At 45.1% G+C, this 23,284-nt stretch overlaps 1 protein-coding gene across 10 annotated transcripts in view; it reads left to right on the top strand.

The window, feature by feature from the left end:
- Nucleotides 1–23,284, top strand: part of AGBL5 (AGBL carboxypeptidase 5) — a 1,732,162-nt gene that overhangs the window by 1,166,426 nt on the left and 542,452 nt on the right. For all 10 annotated transcript variants that reach the window (XM_069605526.1, XM_069605530.1, XM_069605525.1 and 7 more), the window contains one exon: nt 632–828. In XM_069605526.1, the coding sequence (XP_069461627.1) occupies nt 632–828 (197 nt within the window). The remainder of the gene's footprint in view (nt 1–631; nt 829–23,284) is intronic.

Raw genomic sequence — 23,284 nt, 5'->3', positions numbered from 1 at the left:
GTGTATGTCCAGTTCCTACCCGAGGGAGAATGCCAAAATTCACATTGGCACAAAGGACAGAGCTTAAACCATTTTGAGCATATGCTACTCATAAAAAGCAATCTCGCCACGGACAAGCACACATCACAAAATGTTCTTCCAATTCTGGTTATGGCCCATCCTGCCGTTCCCTTCCCAACCTATTGGTCTGTACAGTTGGGTTCCCAATCAATTGGGAGGGCAGGAGATCAGGACTCGAGAGTTAGGACAAATGCCATTCCTTTAGATTGCAGTACTCTTGGTCCTGCTCTCGCTCTCCTTCGAAAGCTCTGATGCTGGTCTTCTCGTAACACATGATGTCCTACAGGTTTGTTAGATGAGGCTTGTATGAACTGAGGGGTGATGGTTGTTAATGCACGTGCAGATGGATGCTCACACTTGGGGCCTACCTTTAAGTTCTAGATGAGAGCATTCTTTTAGAGAAGATTTCTGGTCCTCCCTGCGGTGCTGACATAACCAACCAGCAGTTGGGAGGGAGGGAGAGCAATGACTGTTTACCAGAATCACTGTAAAGTTAACTTTTCCTTTTTTGACCATTCCACCGATTTGCTAAATTTGACTGTTTAAAAAATGTTCTCCATTCCTTTTTTAGTGGGATTCCTGTATTGTCCTCGGAGAACACTATGGGCAGGACCAGGAGTTACAGCAATGGAACAAGTGGCAGCAGTCAGCAAAATTCTCCACAGATCAAGGCCACAACTAGCTTTACATTCAGCTATAACAAGCCACCTGGTCCTGTGCCCATGAGCCAGAGTCCACAAAAAAGCAAGGTTCTGGGACCCGTGCGAGGTAAGCCAAGCTTGCTGCCTTGGTGGTTATCCACATTCCATTATATCCAGTACATTTGGTACTGCTGTGACACAAATGCGGCAATGAAGAGATGACCTCTACACCAGCGTGCCTTTTTCCTTTCCAAATATTGTATTTAGTTGTGAGGTATGAATTTTACTCTGTCGGATTCTCTCTTCAGCTAGTTGCTTAATGCAGACTTTTTCTTGGAAGCCTGCATGTTGCATGCCATTTATGCCTTTGGGGTTAGAGGGGGTGGGGAACACAACATTCTGCTTGAAATGGAACATTAAATCAGACACTGAAAATCCAAGATACGTTAACCAGATTCTTTTCTGTCCTCCTGAGCTCCAGCATATTTACAGATCCTAAACTGACTCTCACGAAGTTTCACTTTCATTTGATGCCTTCATCTAAGGAAATTGCCTTGTTATGGAATATTCTTCTTACCTTCTGTGTATCATGGATATAGAGTGCCATCTTCTGGATTCTTTCCTCACTATCAAGAGTTGATATTCACATTATTGGAGAATTGCAACATGATTATGCAGGCACAAGTCCCGGTTTCTTCCTGACTTTCATAAATATTTTGTTGCAATTTTACTGCAAGCATTCCCAAGTTTCTCTAATCTCTTTATATATATATATATATATATATATATATATATATATATATATATATATGTTCTTAAAGGTGGATTGTGTTTCTTGGTGGTAATCTTTCTCCCTTTTTAGTACAAACCCCTTCTAATTCTGAAGTCATGAATACAGTGTTTTGTATTGGGACTACAGTGAGTTATAAATGCTGAATCAGCGTTTGCCTACTTATGCTTGCCCTTTGCTTTAGCTAGGATAATTCTTTTGGGCAGCTACTACATTTCACAGCAGAACTTTTAGAAAACTGGTATGAGAACTGGTGTGGATACTCTGACCGCTGTATTCATGTCTCTGTGACCATGTAGACGTTGTATGTTTGTTTTAACCTCATCCCACATGATGTGTTATGGAATGCTAAAACATCAAACAAGATGGGTATCCCCTGAACCATGGAACTGGGGAGCAACAATAAGACAACAATAACCCCGGAGGGGGAAGTTCACATGGAGGAGTACTATATTAATTTAAGTACCCAATTTATAGGAATAGAGGTGGAAAGGAATAGTGGCCCAATCATAACAGATTCATATTTTCATATTTTAATAATCATCAATAAACATTATAAAATAACATAATACATAAACAGTATAACGACAATAAAATAGATGAATTAATGTTAGTATAAAATACTTGTCAAGTCTAATACATTAAACCATTCAATCGCAATTTAGTTACCACAATTCATGACTCAGTATTAGTCAGGGTAAAGCATCACTACCTTCATATTTTTGAATTTCATTCGAATGATAAGGATGCTATGAAACAGGAAATTACTGCCAATGGAATAAAGTGCTAGGTGCAAAAGGGTAATGAGTGCCTAATCCAAATAAAGCATCGTTGTCTCATGTTTTTTAAAATTTCATTTGATTGATAAAGATGCTGTTGGAAAGGAAATTGCTGCCAATGGAATAAAGTGCTAAGTACAAAAAAAGTGCTAAGTGCCTACTGTACATACATGATATTCAAATGTCATTACAGTTTCGGCGAAATCAACCTATCTGGCTCAATTAAGTGAGCCAGTAGTCGCCTTCTTCAGGGCGCACGATATGCTGTAAATATTGGTGCTAAATTTTTAACAATGACACAGTAGTTTTCACAGGTAAAGCTTTAAACAATTCAAAAGACTTGATTGTAGATCTTGAAGTCTGTTAGAAGCCTTAAGCCTTGGTGAATCACGTTGAGACAAACTGAATAAGTCCACGTATGGTGCCGAAAATTGTATAATTGTTTCGAATCCGCCACCCAAGCAGGACTGAAGATGAAATTGAATTTACATCTTTAAGTATTCAATTTTTCACAATCTGGTCATCTCGCCAGTGGACTAAAATGTAGATAGAATAGACGACATTCCAAACATAAGCGTCTTGGACGATGTTGTGTCGTACCACGAGAAAAGTCCAAAAGGGTGCAAACCTTGGGTTGAAAACCCTCGCACAGCCTCCCCGATCGTCTCCTGCGATAGCCGAAACAAAGGCACGCAAGCAGGTGTCCATTTTAGTCCACTGGCGAGATGACCAGATTGTGAAAAATTGAATACTTAAAGATGTAAATTCAATTTCATCTTCAGTCCTGCTTGGGTGGCGGATTCGAAACAATCATACAATTTTCTGCACCATACGTGGACTTATTCAGTTTGTCTCAACGTGATTCACCAAGGCTTAAGGCTTCTAACAGACTTCAAGATCTACAATCAAGTCTTTTGAATTGTTTAAAGCTTTACCTGTGAAAACTACTGTGTCATTGTTAAAAATTTAGCACCAATATTTACAGCATATCGTGCGCCCTGAAGAAGGCGACTACTGGCTCACTTAATTGAGCCAGATAGGTTGATTTTGCCGAAACTGTAATGACATTTGAATATCATGTATGTACAGTAGGCACTTAGCACTTTTTTTGTACTTAGCACTTTATTCCATTGGCAGCAATTTCCTTTCCAACAGCATCTTTATCATTCAAATGAAATTTTAAAAAACATGAGACAACGATGCTTTATTTGGATTAGGCACTCATTACCCTTTTGCACCTAGCACTTTATTCCATTGGCAGTAATTTCCTGTTTCATAGCATCCTTATCATTCGAATGAAATTCAAAAATATGAAGATAGTGATGCTTTACCCTGACTAATACTGAGTCATGAATTGTGGTAACTAAATTGCGATTGAATGGTTTAATGTATTAGACTTGACAAGTATTTTATACTAACATTAATTCATCTATTTTATTGTCGTTATACTGTTTATGTATTATGTAATTTTATAATGTTTTTTGATGATTATTAAAATATGAAAATATGAATCTGTTATGATTGGGCCACTATTCCTTTCCACCTCTATTCCTATAAATTGGGTACTTAAATTAATATAGTACTCCTCCATGTGAACTTCCCCCTCCGGGGTTATTGTTGTGTTATGGAATGCTGCCAGAAGGTGGTACTTCTATCCCTTTGTGATTTGCTTTTGCAGATTTGCACCTTCATAGCATGCATCACGTAGGACACTTGGGTTCAAGAAGGATGCTAAGACTAAGTATTGTTGGTTTACTGATTTCACTTGGGGACTAAGCACAAGAAGGGTGTGGGGGCAACTAAAATGTAAACTGTGATCTCCCCAACAACAAAAAATGGATGGGCTTTTCCTGAAGAAATTACTCTTATGCTATGCATATGATTAAGCTTTCAAGCCTCTCCATGTCTGTGCAGTCCCTAGGAATTTGCTTCACCTGCTCCACTTGCAGCCTTGCGGTTGTTACAAACCCTTTTGCTTAATCTAGACTTGTTTTAAGCTTTCTGGAGTCCTGTACCCCCCGACTAAATCTGCCTCTATGACCTGCAATTAGACTGGTCCTTTGTCGGAAGAGAGCTGGTAAGGGGGCCCATTGCCATGTTTTATCTGCTGTACCTCTGGAACCTTCCTAGTCTTGCGATATGTAGCTTGGCATTTCTAATGCACTTTGATCTATGCGGTATTCCTACCACCCCTGTACCAATTTCTTTGCCTTCCTCCACCTGTGTACAGCCACATATTCTCCGCTTCTGACTTCCACAACATCCTTTTTAAGTGGGAAGCCTGTTTCTTCCACCTGGACCTGTGCCTCACCTCCACTTCTTGCATCTCCTTCTGTTACCTTGCCCTTCAAGCTCTTCCTTCCCACAACCTTTTTCAGCTGCCTCTTGCCTTTTAGATGTTACCTTCAGTTTACTGTAGTACTACCACCACTTCCTTCTGATCACTCTTCCCTCCTGTTACTCTCTCCTCCTTGATCTCTTTTAGTGCCACCTTTCCTGTCTACACTCCACTCCTGTTACTCTTACCTCTATAAACGTGCATGCAACCCACACCCAGCCACTAAGACTGGCTGTATTTCTACTGTCGGCCCGCCTTCCTCTGCATGGGTTTTACTCTGAGGGTCTGAACATGTGAGCACTAATTGAGTTAGGGCAGAGGTTGATTTGCTTTCTTGAGTATATGTGGGCCTGATCTGAGACTTGGGTTTGAGACCAGGGCCATTTGTGGCTTTTCTACCATCTTGTATTGCAGATTTGAGCCTCCCTCAATTTGCATTCATTGTATCGTAACTTTCCTTCCATTTAGAGGCTGTGCCCAAAAGCAAAATATTTCTGACCCCAACACATATTACATGGGGATTGTTGTTTAAGAAGGATCTATGGAAGGCTGTACATTCAGGGCTAAAAATATTGCAACCTTTGTCTGTTTTTGTCACAGTACAAAGGAATGTTTTGAATGCATCAGAAATCCTCCTGTCACAAAGGGGGCATTGCGCATGACTGCATTTCTTTAACAGATTGGGGCATGCCTCATGTCTCCAATGCTAATAAGTACTTCTCGCTGTTTTTGTCCCTTTTTCTCCCATTTCTTCCATGCTTATCTAACAAAAGTACACTAGCTCCCTGTGCAACCATTCCATATGTGTATAACAATTGAGCTGCTTGCACATTTCATTCAGTCTGTTTTTTCATTACGTTGGTGTACAAATATAGTGCAGGGGTGAGAAATACAGCGTTTAAAGTCTTGTGCTAACATTAAGTGAGTTATATCTTGCATGGGCGCACTTATGATAGTGAGCAGCTTGCAGTATAACATATTACGATAACTGCATATGCTTGAAATATAAAAATCAAACATGGATGTTTAAATGTCTGTACCAAAGCTCTGTTATCTATTGCTTGTCCGGCTGTTTGTATCCTCATGATGTTCTGCCCCCGTTGCTCATGTTGCCTTGCATTCCATGCATGTGATACTGAATTTGAATGTGTGTAATGTCTGCCTGTAATTGGTGGCATGTTAACGTAACCATTTTATACTTCCACAAAGTAAATAAAAGGCTTTAAAATACATGGAGATGTTCCTGGTGCTTTACTTTTTTACTTAGTGTAAAATGGCATTGACAAATGCCCCACTAGCTAAATGAGGTGGTGCTGGTACAAACTGTCCCTTACTGTTTGCTAAAGTACATTGACTTCTCTTACTTTCTCTTTTTTTCAAAACTGGTTGGAAATTACTAGTACATCATATAAGAATGATACAAGCGTATCCTAACTCACGGTACGTGTGCCTTCCACCCACTAGGAACCGCAGAGCACATAAACGTTACCAACTGTCTTCTCCTTTTTCCTCTAGTATTACTCAAGAAATGTCTCTTATGACATTTCTTTTCGTGGCAATTTATATTTCTTCAAGTAACTGCCCTTGAAATGTTTTATAGTTGGATTTCTCCACAGCCCTCTGATGAACGGTGTGCCGAGCGCTATCTGAAGGTGGAAAACAGTGAGTCATATAGTCAATGGGTAGCTAAGGCTTTGCTCTTACAGGAGGATTGGCTGATGGCTAGGTACAGTTAGGCCGAGTAGGGAAGACCCCACACAGATGGACAAGACCCTGCCCATCTGTAAACCTGGCATTAGGAAAACTGCCTGGTGGCAGAATACCCTACACCTTGTAATGATAAATAAAGCAGACAGGAGAAAAGAGATTCCTAGACACAGGTAAGATACATACATAGTTAAGGAATACAATCCTAACATGGAATTACCAATACCCATCACTAGAAGATGAGGGATGAAAAAGGGTTAAACACCTTGGCAGACCATACAGTCAGGCAGTGAGGATATTAAATACCATCATCATCAACAGTTAATTTTGGAGATTGTTGCAATTTCCATGGAAACGGAAATACATATAGTTTTACTAAACGTTTGTGAAATAAAATATAAAAACACCTTCTAATACATTGTAAACCAGTAATAAAATGCAAAATCCAATTTAGAAGGTTATTCATTCATTTAAGAGTTCCCCTTTTGTGCAAGGCTTGTCTTAAAAATGATAGAAGTGCCCAACCCAATCTAGGGGACACAGCAAATACAACAATGCACGTTTATACTGAGTGAACCAAAGTTCACACAGAAGCGGTCTCAGGGTCCTGGCTCTTCGCTCTGAATATGCGAGACAAAACAATGGTAAATGGGCCAGATCCTCCCAAGCCGCATTACACAACAAACAAGATTGATTAACACTATCTCGCTCCCATGCAGCCGTAATGGCTCTGAGAGGTGAAGCATTTAAAATGTGCTCTTGTAAACCAGATTCTCTGAGGACTATTATTTCTGGATGCCTGGTGCAGTTACAATCACATGACTCCTATTAAACGGAATCAAGACAGAGATTCTTCTCATTGGGACCCCTGCTCCCTATTTACCCCTCACTCTCTGCCCAAAACCTTGGGGTCATCTTTGACTCCTCTTTCTCCTTCTCTCCTCACATCACGGACCTTGCCAAGAAGTCCACCTTTCAGGCGCGCCTCCTCGGAGGCATTCTCCCTTTTCTCAGAAGCTCAATGTCTCCAGAGCTCTGGTTCCCTCTAGACTGGACTACTGCAACAGCCTCTTCCTCAATCTGCCTCTTTATTCGCTTTGCCCTCTTCCACTAATCCAGAATAGCGCTGCAAGACTTATCCTTGGCCTCAAGGCCAGGGACTCTATCTCTCCAGCCCTAAAATCTGTCCACTGGCTCCCGGTGACCGCAAGGATCAAATTCAAGACCTTTTGCATCATCCACAAGGCTGGCTTTCGGCAGTGGGACCTCTCTACATCGAGCCTTTGTAGGGGAGGAATGGCCACGAGGCCCTCCTCACCTACAGCTCCCTCCCCAGGTGAGGACCATGGCTCGGTGGGAGCACCCTCATGCCACCCGGGCCCAGGTGGAGGGGGGTTCACCCGCCGACGACATTGCCCACACGCACCCTGTCTTTGCATTTACCGAAACTTAAGTTAGGCCTAGACGCCATCGTGCACAGCAAACATGGTGTGAGTTCAGCACACTGTAACGAGGCCCCCACCTTTGGAGGGCCTTTCATGCATCTCTGCCGCCTCAGCAGCCCTGGCAGATCCGCTGCGAGCGCGTTCCCATGAGAAAGTCGGAGATGAGCTAAACCCGAGATGCCAACACGGCAACATTATATTAGTAACAATGTGATATTGCACCCCGTATGACCCGGACCGCAAGGCCGGGGCAACGGGGAAAAAAGCTGAAGCATCACTATCTGAAGAAGGTAGAAAATAGTTCAAGTATTGGTATTAATGAACTACCTCTGTTTAAAATGTGAACGAACCATAAAAATGTAACGTTATATGATATCCCTCCAGGTCTGGACTAATGCTGCTATAACCACGGAGAAAGATGTTGACCAAACGTGTAACCTCTATTTGTAAAAGTGTTTTTCAATAGTATGTAGAAACTTGAACTCATATATGTTTTGAATCACCCAAAGCGGCGAGCATCAATCTCTGTAGGCCATAACCTAGATATCCCTCGTATAACGTCTAATGTACATACAATACGCACACAATGTAGTGAACATAATGTTAGGTAATGAAAAGGTACTGGAACCGACTGTATTAAAGAAATGTGTAACGAAAATGAAATATATATATATATATATGTGTGTCTGAATAACGTTAAAATAAGGCAGAACAGTATAAAACTTCTGCATTCACTGATCAGCAACGCACGAGGAAAATACCTTTGTGAGTATATGCAAGGTCATTCCCTCTCCCACCCCACCAAGCCTGCCAGATAAAAAAGCTAAGACTTGTGCTGCGCTCCCTCACCTCCCCCAACCAAGCTGGCGTTACTTCAGAGAGTCAGAGGCCCCGGCGCCGCAACCAAGGCCACAGCCCGCCACCTGTGTTATTTACAGCACGGTAATAAACCCACGGATGAACCCACTGATCTACCAGCACCCTCTCATAAATCCCCACGAACCCCCCCAAGAATCCTGACCCCGTGTAAGGACGACCCCCATCATTGGGACAAGACACAGAGACCCATCTATATAATAACTTCTAACGCAGCAGACAGACATGTATCACTCGGCCCAGGTCCCAGAGCCCCGTCCCGTGACCTAAAATACCGGTCAATAAGACACAGGTAAATCTCACCCCAACCAACAACCACCAGACCTCTCACGAGGTGCATTCCTCATGTGTTGTGTTTATTTTATAAGATAAGCTGGTGAAGCGATTTATTAATGAACGTAAATGTCATTTTCTGAATAACTGTAGTGTGCATGGCCTAGGGCAAATGAGACAGGAAAGGTATTCGTTATTGTCACAGGCTGCCCCAGCACATCAACACCGCATGGATGACCTCAAGCCGGCCTGCCAGGCCCAACCCAACCCACGAGGCTGACCAGTGACGTCGTCCCGCCAAGACCAACCCCGCGCCAGCAACACCTATAGTTAGTCGACACCACCCAATCCCAATTGACTTGTGCCCCCTATAGTGTTTAGGTGTTGATGACGTTTTTTGTATTAGAAATACGCCTGTCTTTGCTATTGTCAGGCAGAGCGCTCTCGTAGGTTGCAGAGTTCTTTGCATGCCTTATCCTTGGATAAACTCCCACTTACGCTCACCCGCACTCTGTCTTGGTCTTATTCCCACTACGGGAGAGTCCCTTATTGTCTCTCATTGCGGGGAGGATCGTGCTGAATTGGGGGCGCTTCCTTTCAGTGGTGACCCCGATAGCGTGATATCTCCAAACTATTTTTCCTAACTCCTTCTTAAACGACCCCCTTGTGGCACGAGAATCTCCGGTCGAGAAGGGATACGCACGGTGAGCCGTCTCCGGGAGGCCGCCCGCCAACGGCGACCGGCACAATAAGAAGTGCGCACTCAATGAGAAAGGGTACGGGATCCCGATTGGAAAAAAATCCCCTTTGAGTGCCGCTCGCCGGAGCCAGGGGCTGACCGTTGAGTTACCGGTGACGCCGCCTGGACGGACCCAGTTTCGGAGAGTATCGGTTCAAGACGGGCACGTGAGTACCGAGTGCGAGTGATCGTCAAGGGGAAAAGAAAGGGAATTGGGAATAACAGAACGGGGACAGGTAGAGGAGAAGAATATCGGGGGTCTACTACAGACGGGTCTTGAAATTTTCTTTATTCTTTCTTTTGCATATGGCCATTAGGAGTAAGAAATAAGTGACGTGGTAGAAGTGACGGAAACCTAGCTCCGAGAGGGGGTGGAAGGCGGCGCCGCATAGTGCTATCTAGACTAGTACTGGGAATATATGAAGAAGTGAGAAATAAGTTATTGGTGTCTAGCAAAAGGAGACACCGGGAATATTTTTTAGTGATTGTGCTCTCTCTCTCTATTTCTTCTTTTTCCATTTCCACGGGGTAGGGGGCGAAAATGAGAAGGGTATAAAGAAGTTAGAACATCTTAAAAAGCGGGGACTCAGTAGTGGCACGTACAGACGTGAACACAGTAACCTTAGCAGGAAAACAGGGACAGCTGGTTAGGGAGGAAAGGGAGGAGAAAGACAAAGAGTGTGAGTGGAAAGCATTGTGAAGGGTGCGCGCACCGTACGAGTGTGAGAGACGAACGGGTGGCCGCGAGGCGGTGTCAGAGAGTGTGGCCATAACCAGTACTTGATCAATTACAAGTGAGATCACATAAGAGTGCCTGGGAATGGGAAGGAGATGAGATATGGTGAGTGAGAAGAGATTTGTGCAGTGAATAACGGTGGGTGATAATTTTAAGAGGTCCGCTCTTGTCTGTGCCATAAAGGAATACATACGCATATTTACAGCTAATAAAAGGTAACGAAAGCGAACGTGGTAGCGCTAGCGATTTAAAGGATGGGGGCTGAAACTCCCTTGTCACACATTTGCAAGAGCTTGCCGGGATATGCTGAACGCATAAATAAATATCATGATCAATGGTTAACAGAATTGAAAGGGGAGGGGTTGCCCCAGATTTGGCCAGAAGGAGGGTCTTTTGACAAAAGCGTTCTTGATATGGTATGTACATGTATTCGCCTTAAGTATAAGGGAAAACAATGGCAGAACAGGAAGGAGATATTAGATCTTTGGAGATTGTTTGAGGAAGTACCCCCACCCAAAGCTCCAGCTCCAAATATTGATTTACCCTCCACCACAGACAATCCACTAATGATCCCGCGAGAGGAAAAGGAACAGTTAAGTACAGAACAGCCTGCGGAAGTGGTTATGTTGTACCCAATATTACCTAAACCAGCCCCTGCAGCAGGATATAGCGACCCGATTTATGTGCCTCCCCCTTCAACCAGCACGCCACAAAGACCAACTGCACCCCCACCATACGAAAACACCAGAGAGCGCACCCAGGGAGGCACACAGAGAGTGGACATAGAGAAGTTAACGAGTGACTTAGAGTCGAGGCTTACAGTGGCACGAGATGAGCTCTCAAGAATAAAAGACATATGTGAACGCACAGCGTGCGCCCCCACACAATCTGGACGCACGTCTAGAGCGTCGAGCGAAAGTAGACAAATTGAGGAAGGATGGAAAAAGGGGGAAATACTGTTCAGAATTGAGGAAGAACCGACCAGGATAATAGAAGTAGGGACAGCAGAAGGAAGCATTGGTGATGTCTCGCGAGAGAGAGGGATCAGAGAGGATTTGTTATGTGATGTCAGAGGAGGGGGGGATGAGAGTGATAGATTGAGCATGGCAGTAGGAGGAGAAGGCGAGGAGCTAGATGGGGCATGTTCACTGGGGACTATAGAGGATGAATGGATAGGACGACTAAGAAATAGGGTGGGGAAGATGGCGTCATTAGAGTCAGCAGTGACTAAGGAAAAGGAAGCTGCAACGGCAAAAGGGAAATTACAACTACCATTACTCCACAGGGGAGGTGGGAGGCCGAACTATATACCGTGGGCTCAGATGGACAAGGCTAACTTAATGAAATTACTACCACAGCTGTCAGGAGGGGCAAGCAAGTGGATATATGCATTTGAGAAACATACCGCGGGTATACCGCTGGCAGTAGGCGATGTGAAAAGCCTACTAGTGTCCGCAGTAGGGGATCAGGCAGACAGAGTGTGGGCTAAAGCGGGTTTTCCAGCTGTAACTTTGGAGTGTGATCGCCATGATGGGGCTTCTTTTAACACCGTGCGAGCAAGGGTGTGGGACGCACTGCGGGAAACCTTCCCAGATACCCCTGATCTGCAGTCAGTAATGCAATGTACCATGAATGATGGGGAGGACGCTATGGATTACATTCTCCGGGTGCAGGAGATGTGGAGAGCGGAAACGGGTACGCCCTGGCACCAATCCACGTCTCTATTTTACTTCATCATTAAAAGAGGGCTCCCAAAGGAAGTGCAAAAGGCACTAGATAAAATAGCAGGTGTTGAGGCAAAAGGCTGGCCGGAGATCCAAAGCATAATAGTACACCATTGTAAACGGATCAAAGAAAGAGAGAGGGAAGTAGCACAGAAAAGGTTGGCGGACGAGGCGAAGTTGGTGCAATCAAAATTGGTGAAGGTCGCAGCAGCGGTAGCGGGACTCCCACTCATACGGGAGGGAGAGGAAGGAGAGGAGGGGCAAATAGCAATACAAGGAAGAATAGCAGCGAATTGGGCAGGACAAGGGCAACGACAGTGGACAGAGCAGGAGCAGAACGGAGGTCCAACGTGGCAAGAGTGGGCCCCAAGAGGAGGAAGAGGTGGGTACAGGGGGCGAAGAGGAGGACAAGGGTATGGAGGAATGGGAGGAAATGGGTGGCAGGGTCCCAGAGGTCCACAGGGGAGCTGTTGGAATTGTGGGAGATGGGGGCATTACTAAAGGGAATGTAGGAGCAGACAAAACAACGGTTTCCAAGAGATAGAACAGTACGGACACCCCCATCCAGGAAGCCCCTACGGCCTCCCCATGGGACAATACCAGCAACCAGACAATGTAGTACAAAGGAGTAACGCACAACTACACGGACATCAATACCGAACACAAACCAGCCCACAGAATAATGACAATGTGCACTACACGCCTGGTAATACTTTCGCCACAGGAGCTAATGGGGCACCAGCCCCCGCACCTTACAGTGGAGTGTCAGTAGTTTCGGGGAATATTTTCGATCAAGGGGGGGCAATGAGACACCCCGCATAGGACAGCCCACAGAGAGCACTTGCGTGTCCAGTACTGTCTACGACCCACAATGCATCAGAGGAACCATTGATAGGAGCGCAGATAGGAGACAAGCAATTCATATTCATGGTGGATTCGGGAGCGGAGAAATCATGCATTAGAGAGGGCCGGTTCCCGTTATCTAATAGAACGTTAGAGACGCAGGGGTTCTCTGGGGCTGTAATTGAAGTTCCTTACACAGAGGTATTGGATGTGACAGTGGGGGGTAAAACAGTGAAAGCACCCTTACTGTACTATGAAAACTCTCCCATCAACTTACTGGGGAGAGATCTCTTGAGCAAACTAAACATGACCATATCATTCACAGGGAGCGGCATCGTATGTTCAACGCCAGGCATATGCCCCCTCCGTATATTAGCAGTAATACACGGCCACACAATAATAAAAGAGATCAGAGGGGTACCAAGAAATGAGGAGATGTTTGTTGAAGGCATGAGAACATTGGCTCTCATAGTACCAGAACTAAAAAGGGTGGAGTGGAGAATACCAGCAGAATTCCTTTTTCGTCCCATAGCAAGCCCTGACACTGCTCTTGGGGAAGTACTATCATTGGATTTGCATGCAATACATGTATCAGCAAACAGAATATGCGTGATTGGTATTGACATGGAAGGGTGTGAGTGGCGGACAGTATTGTGTACAAATGCAAATATCCCCCTGAGAGAGCTCTCGGACGAGGAGCTATTTTCTGACACTGAGGGAGATGGTGAAGTAGTGATGGAACTGGCAATGCCCTGCGACATCGTAGTTACAGCCAGACAAACTAAAGTTGAACTAATGGCGGTAGTAGGAGCACCGCATACATTTTTTGATGAAGACATGAGTTCAGTACCCGCTAACTTATGGACTAATGGCCCCCACGATGTAGGGTTGCTACATGAAGTTCAGCCTGTGGTGATAAAAGTAAAACAAGGAGCAATACTACCCCGGGTGAAACAATATCCACTGTCGCGAGAAGCAGAAGAAGGGATCAGAGAGACAATAGAAGCACTGCTAGCACAGGGTATAATAGTGCCCTCAAACTCCCCATGCAACACATGCATTTACCCAATCAAAAAAGCGAAGGGGGGTTCATGGAGGATGATACAAGATTTACGCCCATTGAACGATGTGGTAATGAAGGAGTTCCCTTTAGTCCCGAACCCGGCGACAATACTGTGCAACATTCCAAAAATAGCATCACACTTCACAGTAATTGACTTAAAAAATGCATTCTTTTCGATTCCCTTGGCAGAAGAGAGCAGGTACTTGACAGCATTTACATTGGGAGGAAGGAGGTTCGAACACTGCAGACTACCACAAGGATATTGCGAGAGCCCAAGCATATTTAACAGGGTACTACATGAAGATCTGGGGAATTTGTCTGTAGAAAGCACAGTGATTCAGTACGTTGATGATTTATTGGTTTGTGCACAGGCTGAGGAAGAATGCAGACAGGACTCGATAACACTCTTGACATTATTGGCAAATAAGGGGTACAAGGTGGACAAGGGGAAGTTACAATACTGTCTGACGGAGGTCCTATACTTGGGTCAGTTGATATCAAAGGATGGCAAGCGAATTATACCAGACAGGGCACAGGCGATTAGAACAATTGGGGAGCCCAAAACAGTAAAAGAGATGCAGAAATTTCTGGGTATGTGTAACTATTGCCGAGCATGGATATTGGACTATGCGGCGTACACAAGGCCCCTGCTACAGGCACTGAAAGAAGCACAACAAGAACACAAACACATAGAATGGACAGAGGTGATGAACACAGCATTTAACTCACTGAAAGAGCTGATATCAAGCGCTCCAGTACTAGCAAACCCAGATTATGGGCGCGAATTCTTCTTATTTTCACACTGCAAAGGAACATTGATGACAGCAGTACTGACACAGAAAACATCCTTAGGGCACAAACCACTAGCTTACTACAGCGGCACCCTAGACGCAGTAATGCAAGGTCATTTCGCCTGCGAACAATCCCTAGCTGCAGCCGCGTTCGCAATTGAAAAAAGTGCCACGATAGTAATGGGCTGCCCGGTGACACTGTTTGTGGAACACTCACTTTTTGCAATATTAGAGCGAACAAAGAGCACATTGACAACACAACGCGCCACAGCATATGAGATAATACTGTCCAGCGCTAACATCCATATAGTAAGATGTAAAACAGTGAACCCAGCCACATTCATCACAGAGGCATGCACCATAGAGGACATGCAAAACCACAACTGCGCCACGTACACAGGTGACGAAAGTAAGGATACAGTGATTTTTGAAAATGCCCTGACCGAGGGTGAGGTGTATTTTGTGGACGGGTCAGCATCAATCGACATGGAGACAGGAGAAAAGCATGTGGGTATGGCAGTGGTACGATTAGAGGAAGATGAATATGAGATACTAGTACAACACCGCCTCCCATCACACTATTCAGCGCAAGCAGCAGAACTAATAGCGCTAATAGAAGCATTGCATGCCGCCAAGGGGTGCGCAGTGACCATATATACAGACTCAGCATACATGACAACAACAGTTCACGGCGGGTTGGCCCGGTGGGGGCGGAGAGGGTTTCGGCGAGCAGACGGAACGCCAGTCCAGCATGCAGAATTATTGAAAGAACTGATTGAGGCCCTGCAAGACCCCACGGCAGTGGCCATCGTAAAATGTCAAGCTCATACCGCAAATACAGATTTTATATCTTTGGGGAACGCGGCAGCAGACGCCGCTGCCAAAGCAGCTTCATATCTACAAAAAGGTGAAATAGGAGAGTACATGTTGCACCACACAGCAAGCCAAGAAGTCCCCACAGGATACAACATGATGTCCACACAGGAGATAATAGAGCTGCAAGAGGGAGCTAGTGCAGAGGAAAAATTGCTGTGGACTAAGAGAGGATGCAGCAAATCACCGACTGATTTATTGTGGCGACAAGAGAGTTCAGGAAAAGTGGTAATGCCAATAACGCTGTTAGAAATAGCATTTCAACAACTACACTTTCCTGCACACAACACAAAGAAACACATAATGGCAGAGATACAAGAAGATTGGTTTACACCTTGCCTCCAGGAACACGTCACAAGGTTAGCTCTAGAATGCACGACATGTCAAATTTACAACTCAGGTATGACATTGCGTACACTAAGGGGTACGATACCAAAACCAAGTGGCCCATTCAGAGAGCTCCACATTGATTATGTAGACATGGGAGAAAGGTGTAACGGGGCTCGATACATGATTGTGGTTGTATGTCCATTTTCGAGGTGGGTGGAGGCAGGCCCTTGTGCCCGCCCTGACGCGAAGGGCGCCGCGAAGTTCCTAGTGCGGGAAGTGTTTCCGCGCTGGGGAATTTGCGACGTTATTCGCTCAGATAACGGGACGCATTTTGTTAATGAACTCTTTAAAGAAGTGACTACATTATTGGGAATAAAGCACAAATTATGTTCAATTTATCATCCTCAAAGTAATGGCGTCGTAGAAAAGATAAACGGCCTGTTAAAAAGCAGATTATCAAAACTTTGTTTTTCCCTTAAAAAGACTTGGATGTACTGCCTGCCTTTGGCCTTGTTTGAACTACGAAACCAGCCAAGTAAGGATCACCATTTGTCCCCGCACGAGATCGTCACGGGAAGAAGAATGCACACAGCGCATTCGCCTCTCCGTGAGCGTTCTGATGCACACAGAAGCGCAGCTATATTGGGGGAGGAGTTCACAGAATACCTGCGAAAATTGACACGGGCAGCGCGCGTAATTTCAAAGCAACTAGCCCCCCCCTCGACAAGAGAGGAGGGGAACGCGACTGAACCAAACGGTTTGCCTGAAAAACCACTACAGCTAATGCCTGGTGACCTTATATATGTTAGAAGTTTTGTGCGGAGGTGGAACGCACCACGCTTCCATGGCCCCTATGAGGTAGTGTTTTGCACGCCTACAGCAGTAAAGGTTAAGGGCCTGCGATATTGGGTGCATTTGACAGATGTACGTAAAGCTTACAGCGCTGCGGAGAGTGAGGTGCAGGATGAGGCACAGGCAACAGCGGACGATGAAGTTGTGCGGAATGAATGATTGGAATTTTGTGTGCTTCATGAGATGAACAGTGAACACAATTAGCGCGCAACAAATGTCCTGGACTAAAACATGTACACATGTATATGTAAATTTTCTTTTTACAATTTTTGAAAGTTTTGCGTGGGGTTCTTTTTTCCCTTCCTGTACTCTTTAAGATGTTTTTTATTATTGTTGTTTTTAAAAATGTCATGTTTTTTATTATTTATATATATATATAGTAAGGTACGAATAATATTGACTGAAAGCTACCTTGTCTGTCAACAAACCCCCTTCCTCACCCAACCCTATATTTTATCACCGAAACGTTACAATGTGGAAATGCTTACATGTTTGTATTTAATGAACTTTTGTGTCTCAAACAGGATTTATCATGGCATCGAATGGGCAGCCTGCAACTAATAGATATGTTAGATTTAGAGAAATGTTAGTGGCTAGATTAACATATTCATTTGAATGTGGTTTATCAATGTGTGCTATCGTGTTCTTCATCTCAATGTTTTGTCTGGTGTTACACTGGATTATAGCGTTCATCTCTACCGAGATGAACGAGGGGGGAGGGGGGAACAACACCACCCTTGCTCCTGGAACGAAAACAATTCCGACTGTAGGTATCAAAGAAGGTGATTTCTTGATCTGGGATGGATCACACTTTGTGTGGGGATACTATACTACACCACCCACTGCTGTCCTCTCACAATGGAGAACCAAAAATGTAGATAATGACACAATGTCCCAACCTGGAACATACAACAACCACACGATCCCTCCCGCCCCAATTTCAAACAACGATCTCTTGTTTATTAATGAGGATGGAAAAGTGATTATGATGACAGAACACAAGTCCCTATATGAAGAATTAGAAAAGGGGGGTGGGAGGGAGGAAGGGGGGCCTGGTTCTTCACCTCCTATAACGAGAAGGTACAGAAGAAGGGAGAAAAGTAGGCGGAGAAGAGAGACTGGTGGAAAAGGGTATGATGAGTATTATGGGCTAGGGTTAGACAAAATGGAAGACCCACGACACCCTCACCAAGCAAATAAATGGTATGCAGATATGAGCACAACAGCTAAACAAACAACCAATGAGAGCTGTTATGTCTGCTCACTTATCCCCCATGCATCAGGCACACCTAAAGTATTGTTGCCACGAGAATTGCCCATTGTGGATGCCCAATGTCTCCTTCATCTCACGCTGTGTAGAATAAAGAACACTTTCCAAGCACACGATGTCTCTTTCAGAATGGTACAGAACAACAAAACGTGCTATTCGCAAGCGTCTGGAGTGATCTGCCTTAAAGAACCTTTCTTTGCAATACAAGGGACACTGTTTTCCGAAAGCAAATGGAAAGACGAAGAAGTGCTGTGCAAGGCAGAAGCACTGAAGGGTGTTCAACCGGAAAAGTTGCGGTGGATGGAAAGAACGTGCTTGCCAATATGGAAAGAACACATCCCTAAATTAACATGGGTAACAGCGATGGAAAAACCCTTTAAGCTACAAAGTGAAATACAAAACAAACTATGTTTCAAGGGAGAAGGAAAAATGGCAATAGGAACGAACAAGAACTGTAACAAAACTCTCACCATCCCAGATATGAAAAAAGGAACAGCAGCACTAATGGACACCTACTGGGTATGCGGGAACAAGGCGTACCTGCACCTTCCCCAATCATGGAGTGGTAGCTGCTCAATGGCCACTTTGCATTCAACACTAATGGTGATTCCCGAAAGCCATATTGACAGAAGTAACACGATGAACGAAGGCTTGAACCAGAATGCAGCGTCTCCAACTACACAAGCGCACCTTTATGTCCTGTCCTCCGGAGGGAAAGGAGAAGAGCTCTCAAGGAACAAGCGAGCCTCGAACTACATATCACAAGCATCATCTGATTTATTGGCACAGATCCCAGACAAGTATCGCCTGTTCAGCTCCGTGGAAACATTCTTTGCTTCACTAGTATCAAGTGTCCAAGCAAGAGCAAATGCAAAATGGCTCCAGATCACACGGTGGGAACTGATCCAGTTGGCCAATGACACTGAAGAAGGGTTTAACATAATAAAGGTGGAACTACGAGCTCTGCGATTAATGACCATGCAAAACAGGTATGTTCTAGACCTGTTAACAGCAATCGATGGAGGTGTTTGCCGAAAAATAGGAAGTGCATGCTGCACGTTCGTACCTTCCGAAGACGCAGAAAATGGGTCCCTGTCCCACGTTATTGAAGCAGTACATAACCTGGGCGAGAAGATGAAAATGGAAGGTGGAGCTGAGGATAGCTCGTGGTTCGACAATATCTTCTCTTGGGTTCCCTCATGGCTTGGAGTGACAATGAAGTTCCTGATACCAATAGTGGTGATCATCCTTGTGATGTTCTGCCTGTGCCAGGTGGGCCTCCGATGTTGTGCTAATGCAGTCCCTAACGGTGCAATGATGATGGTGACAATGGGCAACTCCGGTGGTACAATTAAAGCAACACAAGAAGTACATGTGCAGACAGGAACAGACAACACCCCCAGGTACCAGTTAGTGCCTATGTGCCGTGACAAGTACATAGTAGATAAGCTATGGCACACCACGATTAAAGAACCACGAGACGTAGAACTGGAATGGTATGAGGAGGTCTGGGTAGATCTGGAAGAGACCGGCGACTGTATATATTTGACATGTACACCAGACGAGTATGCTAGGAGAGGTGAGAGCTTAAGGGGGGTGTGCAGAGCATGGATGCCTATAAAAGGAACCCCTGCATGGGATGGTGCAGTGTTAGAAGAACAAGAATGTAGAAGATTAGAAGAGCTAAAGAAATTCGTTACTTTAAGTAACGAAAGGGGGGAAATGTAGGGGAGGAATGGCCACGAGGCCCTCCTCACCTACAGCTCCCTCCCCAGGTGAGGACCATGGCTCGGTGGGAGCACCCTCATGCCACCCGGGCCCAGGTGGAGGGGGGTTCACCCGCCGACGACATTGCCCACACGCACCCTGTCTTTGCATTTACCGAAACTTAAGTTAGGCCTAGACGCCATCGTGCACAGCAAACATGGTGTGAGTTCAGCACACTGTAACGAGGCCCCCACCTTTGGAGGGCCTTTCATGCATCTCTGCCGCCTCAGCAGCCCTGGCAGATCCGCTGCGAGCGCGTTCCCATGAGAAAGTCGGAGATGAGCTAAACCCGAGATGCCAACACGGCAACATTATATTAGTAACAATGTGATATTGCACCCCGTATGACCCGGACCGCAAGGCCGGGGCAACGGGGAAAAAAGCTGAAGCATCACTATCTGAAGAAGGTAGAAAATAGTTCAAGTATTGGTATTAATGAACTACCTCTGTTTAAAATGTGAACGAACCATAAAAATGTAACGTTATATGATATCCCTCCAGGTCTGGACTAATGCTGCTATAACCACGGAGAAAGATGTTGACCAAACGTGTAACCTCTATTTGTAAAAGTGTTTTTCAATAGTATGTAGAAACTTGAACTCATATATGTTTTGAATCACCCAAAGCGGCGAGCATCAATCTCTGTAGGCCATAACCTAGATATCCCTCGTATAACGTCTAATGTACATACAATACGCACACAATGTAGTGAACATAATGTTAGGTAATGAAAAGGTACTGGAACCGACTGTATTAAAGAAATGTGTAACGAAAATGAAATATATATATATATATATGTGTGTCTGAATAACGTTAAAATAAGGCAGAACAGTATAAAACTTCTGCATTCACTGATCAGCAACGCACGAGGAAAATACCTTTGTGAGTATATGCAAGGTCATTCCCTCTCCCACCCCACCAAGCCTGCCAGATAAAAAAGCTAAGACTTGTGCTGCGCTCCCTCACCTCCCCCAACCAAGCTGGCGTTACTTCAGAGAGTCAGAGGCCCCGGCGCCGCAACCAAGGCCACAGCCCGCCACCTGTGTTATTTACAGCACGGTAATAAACCCACGGATGAACCCACTGATCTACCAGCACCCTCTCATAAATCCCCACGAACCCCCCCAAGAATCCTGACCCCGTGTAAGGACGACCCCCATCATTGGGACAAGACACAGAGACCCATCTATATAATAACTTCTAACGCAGCAGACAGACATGTATCACTCGGCCCAGGTCCCAGAGCCCCGTCCCGTGACCTAAAATACCGGTCAATAAGACACAGGTAAATCTCACCCCAACCAACAACCACCAGACCTCTCACGAGGTGCATTCCTCATGTGTTGTGTTTATTTTATAAGATAAGCTGGTGAAGCGATTTATTAATGAACGTAAATGTCATTTTCTGAATAACTGTAGTGTGCATGGCCTAGGGCAAATGAGACAGGAAAGGTATTCGTTATTGTCACAGGCTGCCCCAGCACATCAACACCGCATGGATGACCTCAAGCCGGCCTGCCAGGCCCAACCCAACCCACGAGGCTGACCAGTGACGTCGTCCCGCCAAGACCAACCCCGCGCCAGCAACACCTATAGTTAGTCGACACCACCCAATCCCAATTGACTTGTGCCCCCTATAGTGTTTAGGTGTTGATGACGTTTTTTGTATTAGAAATACGCCTGTCTTTGCTATTGTCAGGCAGAGCGCTCTCGTAGGTTGCAGAGTTCTTTGCATGCCTTATCCTTGGATAAACTCCCACTTACGCTCACCCGCACTCTGTCTTGGTCTTATTCCCACTACGGGAGAGTCCCTTATTGTCTCTCATTGCGGGGAGGATCGTGCTGAATTGGGGGCGCTTCCTTTCACCTTCTCTCCCTAAATACCTCCCTGCTAGAGTTCTTTGGACCTCTAGCCCCACCTCTCTGCAGGTCAGACGTTTCTCCAAGCAGAGAGTGGGAGGTAGATCACTTACCTGGGCAGGAGCCTCCCTCTGGAATGGGTTCCCTGCCCACCTCAAGCTTAAGCTGGATCTTCTTAGGTTCTGGAAACCTCTCAAGAATTCTTCTTTTCTCCTCCTCCTCCTCTCTCCCTCTTCTGTGTTAATGTCCCTCTGCTGCTGTAACTGGTGCCTGATCCCTTATGAGTCTTAGAGGGGCCTGGCCGTCCTGGACCAGTCTCCCCCAGCATCCCTAAACAGCACTTGCACTTGGGCACCCTTCCCGTACTAGCCTGATTCTGGTCCATCCAGTCCATTGCACTTGTTTTCCCTTTCCCACTTTTCCCCCGGCAGTGCCCTTTGTGGCTCCCCTCAGCACTTGCTCAGCCCCCTAGGCCCCTCACTACTGCACTTCACTCCCTCCCCATTCCCGCTTTGCCCCTCCTTCCACTGCACTTTGTCTCTGCACTTGCACAGTAAGAATGTCACAAGGCCTAGTATGACAGTTACTGTTGTTTTTTTCCTATGTCCCACCCCTCACCCTCCTTTTTTTTCTCGTGTGGTGCCTGGAAACACTTGTGTATAGGCATCATACAAATATGCAACAAATAAATAACTCCTCAGATTCCCTTTTCTTTAACCTGTGAGAGGTAATTCTTGTTTTTAGGACCTTTACCGCTCTCGATGTCTGCATCTCGGAGTTGAAATGTGAAGCAGCATTAATTTCCCCCAGCTCTGGCATAAACGCAAGCTAGGGAATCAAGAACCTAATTAGGTCATGTGTCAATCCTGCCTTATCGTTACTCCATAAACCGAGCCAGTGAAATAAAGGCTCTGCATGTAAAGTATCACTACTAAATTCACGTGCAAGTTCTAAATGGACTCAATAATTAGAGGCTGAACCAGCAAGACACAGTACTTTTTTGAAAAAATCCTTTTCAATTATCTGGAGCAAGTTTACATTCTTATTGCCCCACAACTCCATACCATAACTTGAAACCGAGACAGCTTGCAAGAGTTTTAAGATAATTTCCTCCAGTTTGGCTTTAAACGTTGCCAAAGATCGACCTAGCTCAAGTGACCCCACCCCCACCAAAGCTTGCCTGAACTTTGACTGTTTCTCGACAGGTGTTTCCGTGGGAAGGTTTGATGAAAAACGAATCCCAGATATTCAAAATGGTTAACTGAGGGGATAATAGTACCTTTATTACACAGGGGTGGGAATTTTGGCGCTCAGCTACCTTTAATACAAACCACTGATTTCTGAGCATTTACCTTCAGGTCCAGGTCATTTACCTTCCTTTTCCATGAACGCAGTGTAGTCAAGGATGAGTTTCTGGAGTGCCCATGATGTATGCGTAGTTTCTTGGTAGCTGTTTTTTCACTTTAGAAGGGATCTCGTCACAGCCCGCAGCAGGGAGCTCTGGAAAAATCTCTCTAATGCAACCCA

This window comes from Ambystoma mexicanum, chromosome 4p (genome assembly GCF_040938575.1).
Source record: "Ambystoma mexicanum isolate Mex_15411 chromosome 4p, UKY_AmexF1_1, whole genome shotgun sequence".
Taxonomy (NCBI): domain Eukaryota; kingdom Metazoa; phylum Chordata; class Amphibia; order Caudata; family Ambystomatidae; genus Ambystoma; species Ambystoma mexicanum.
The sequence above is the reverse complement of the archived record's forward strand: the minus strand, read 5'-3'. Positions and strand labels throughout refer to the sequence as shown.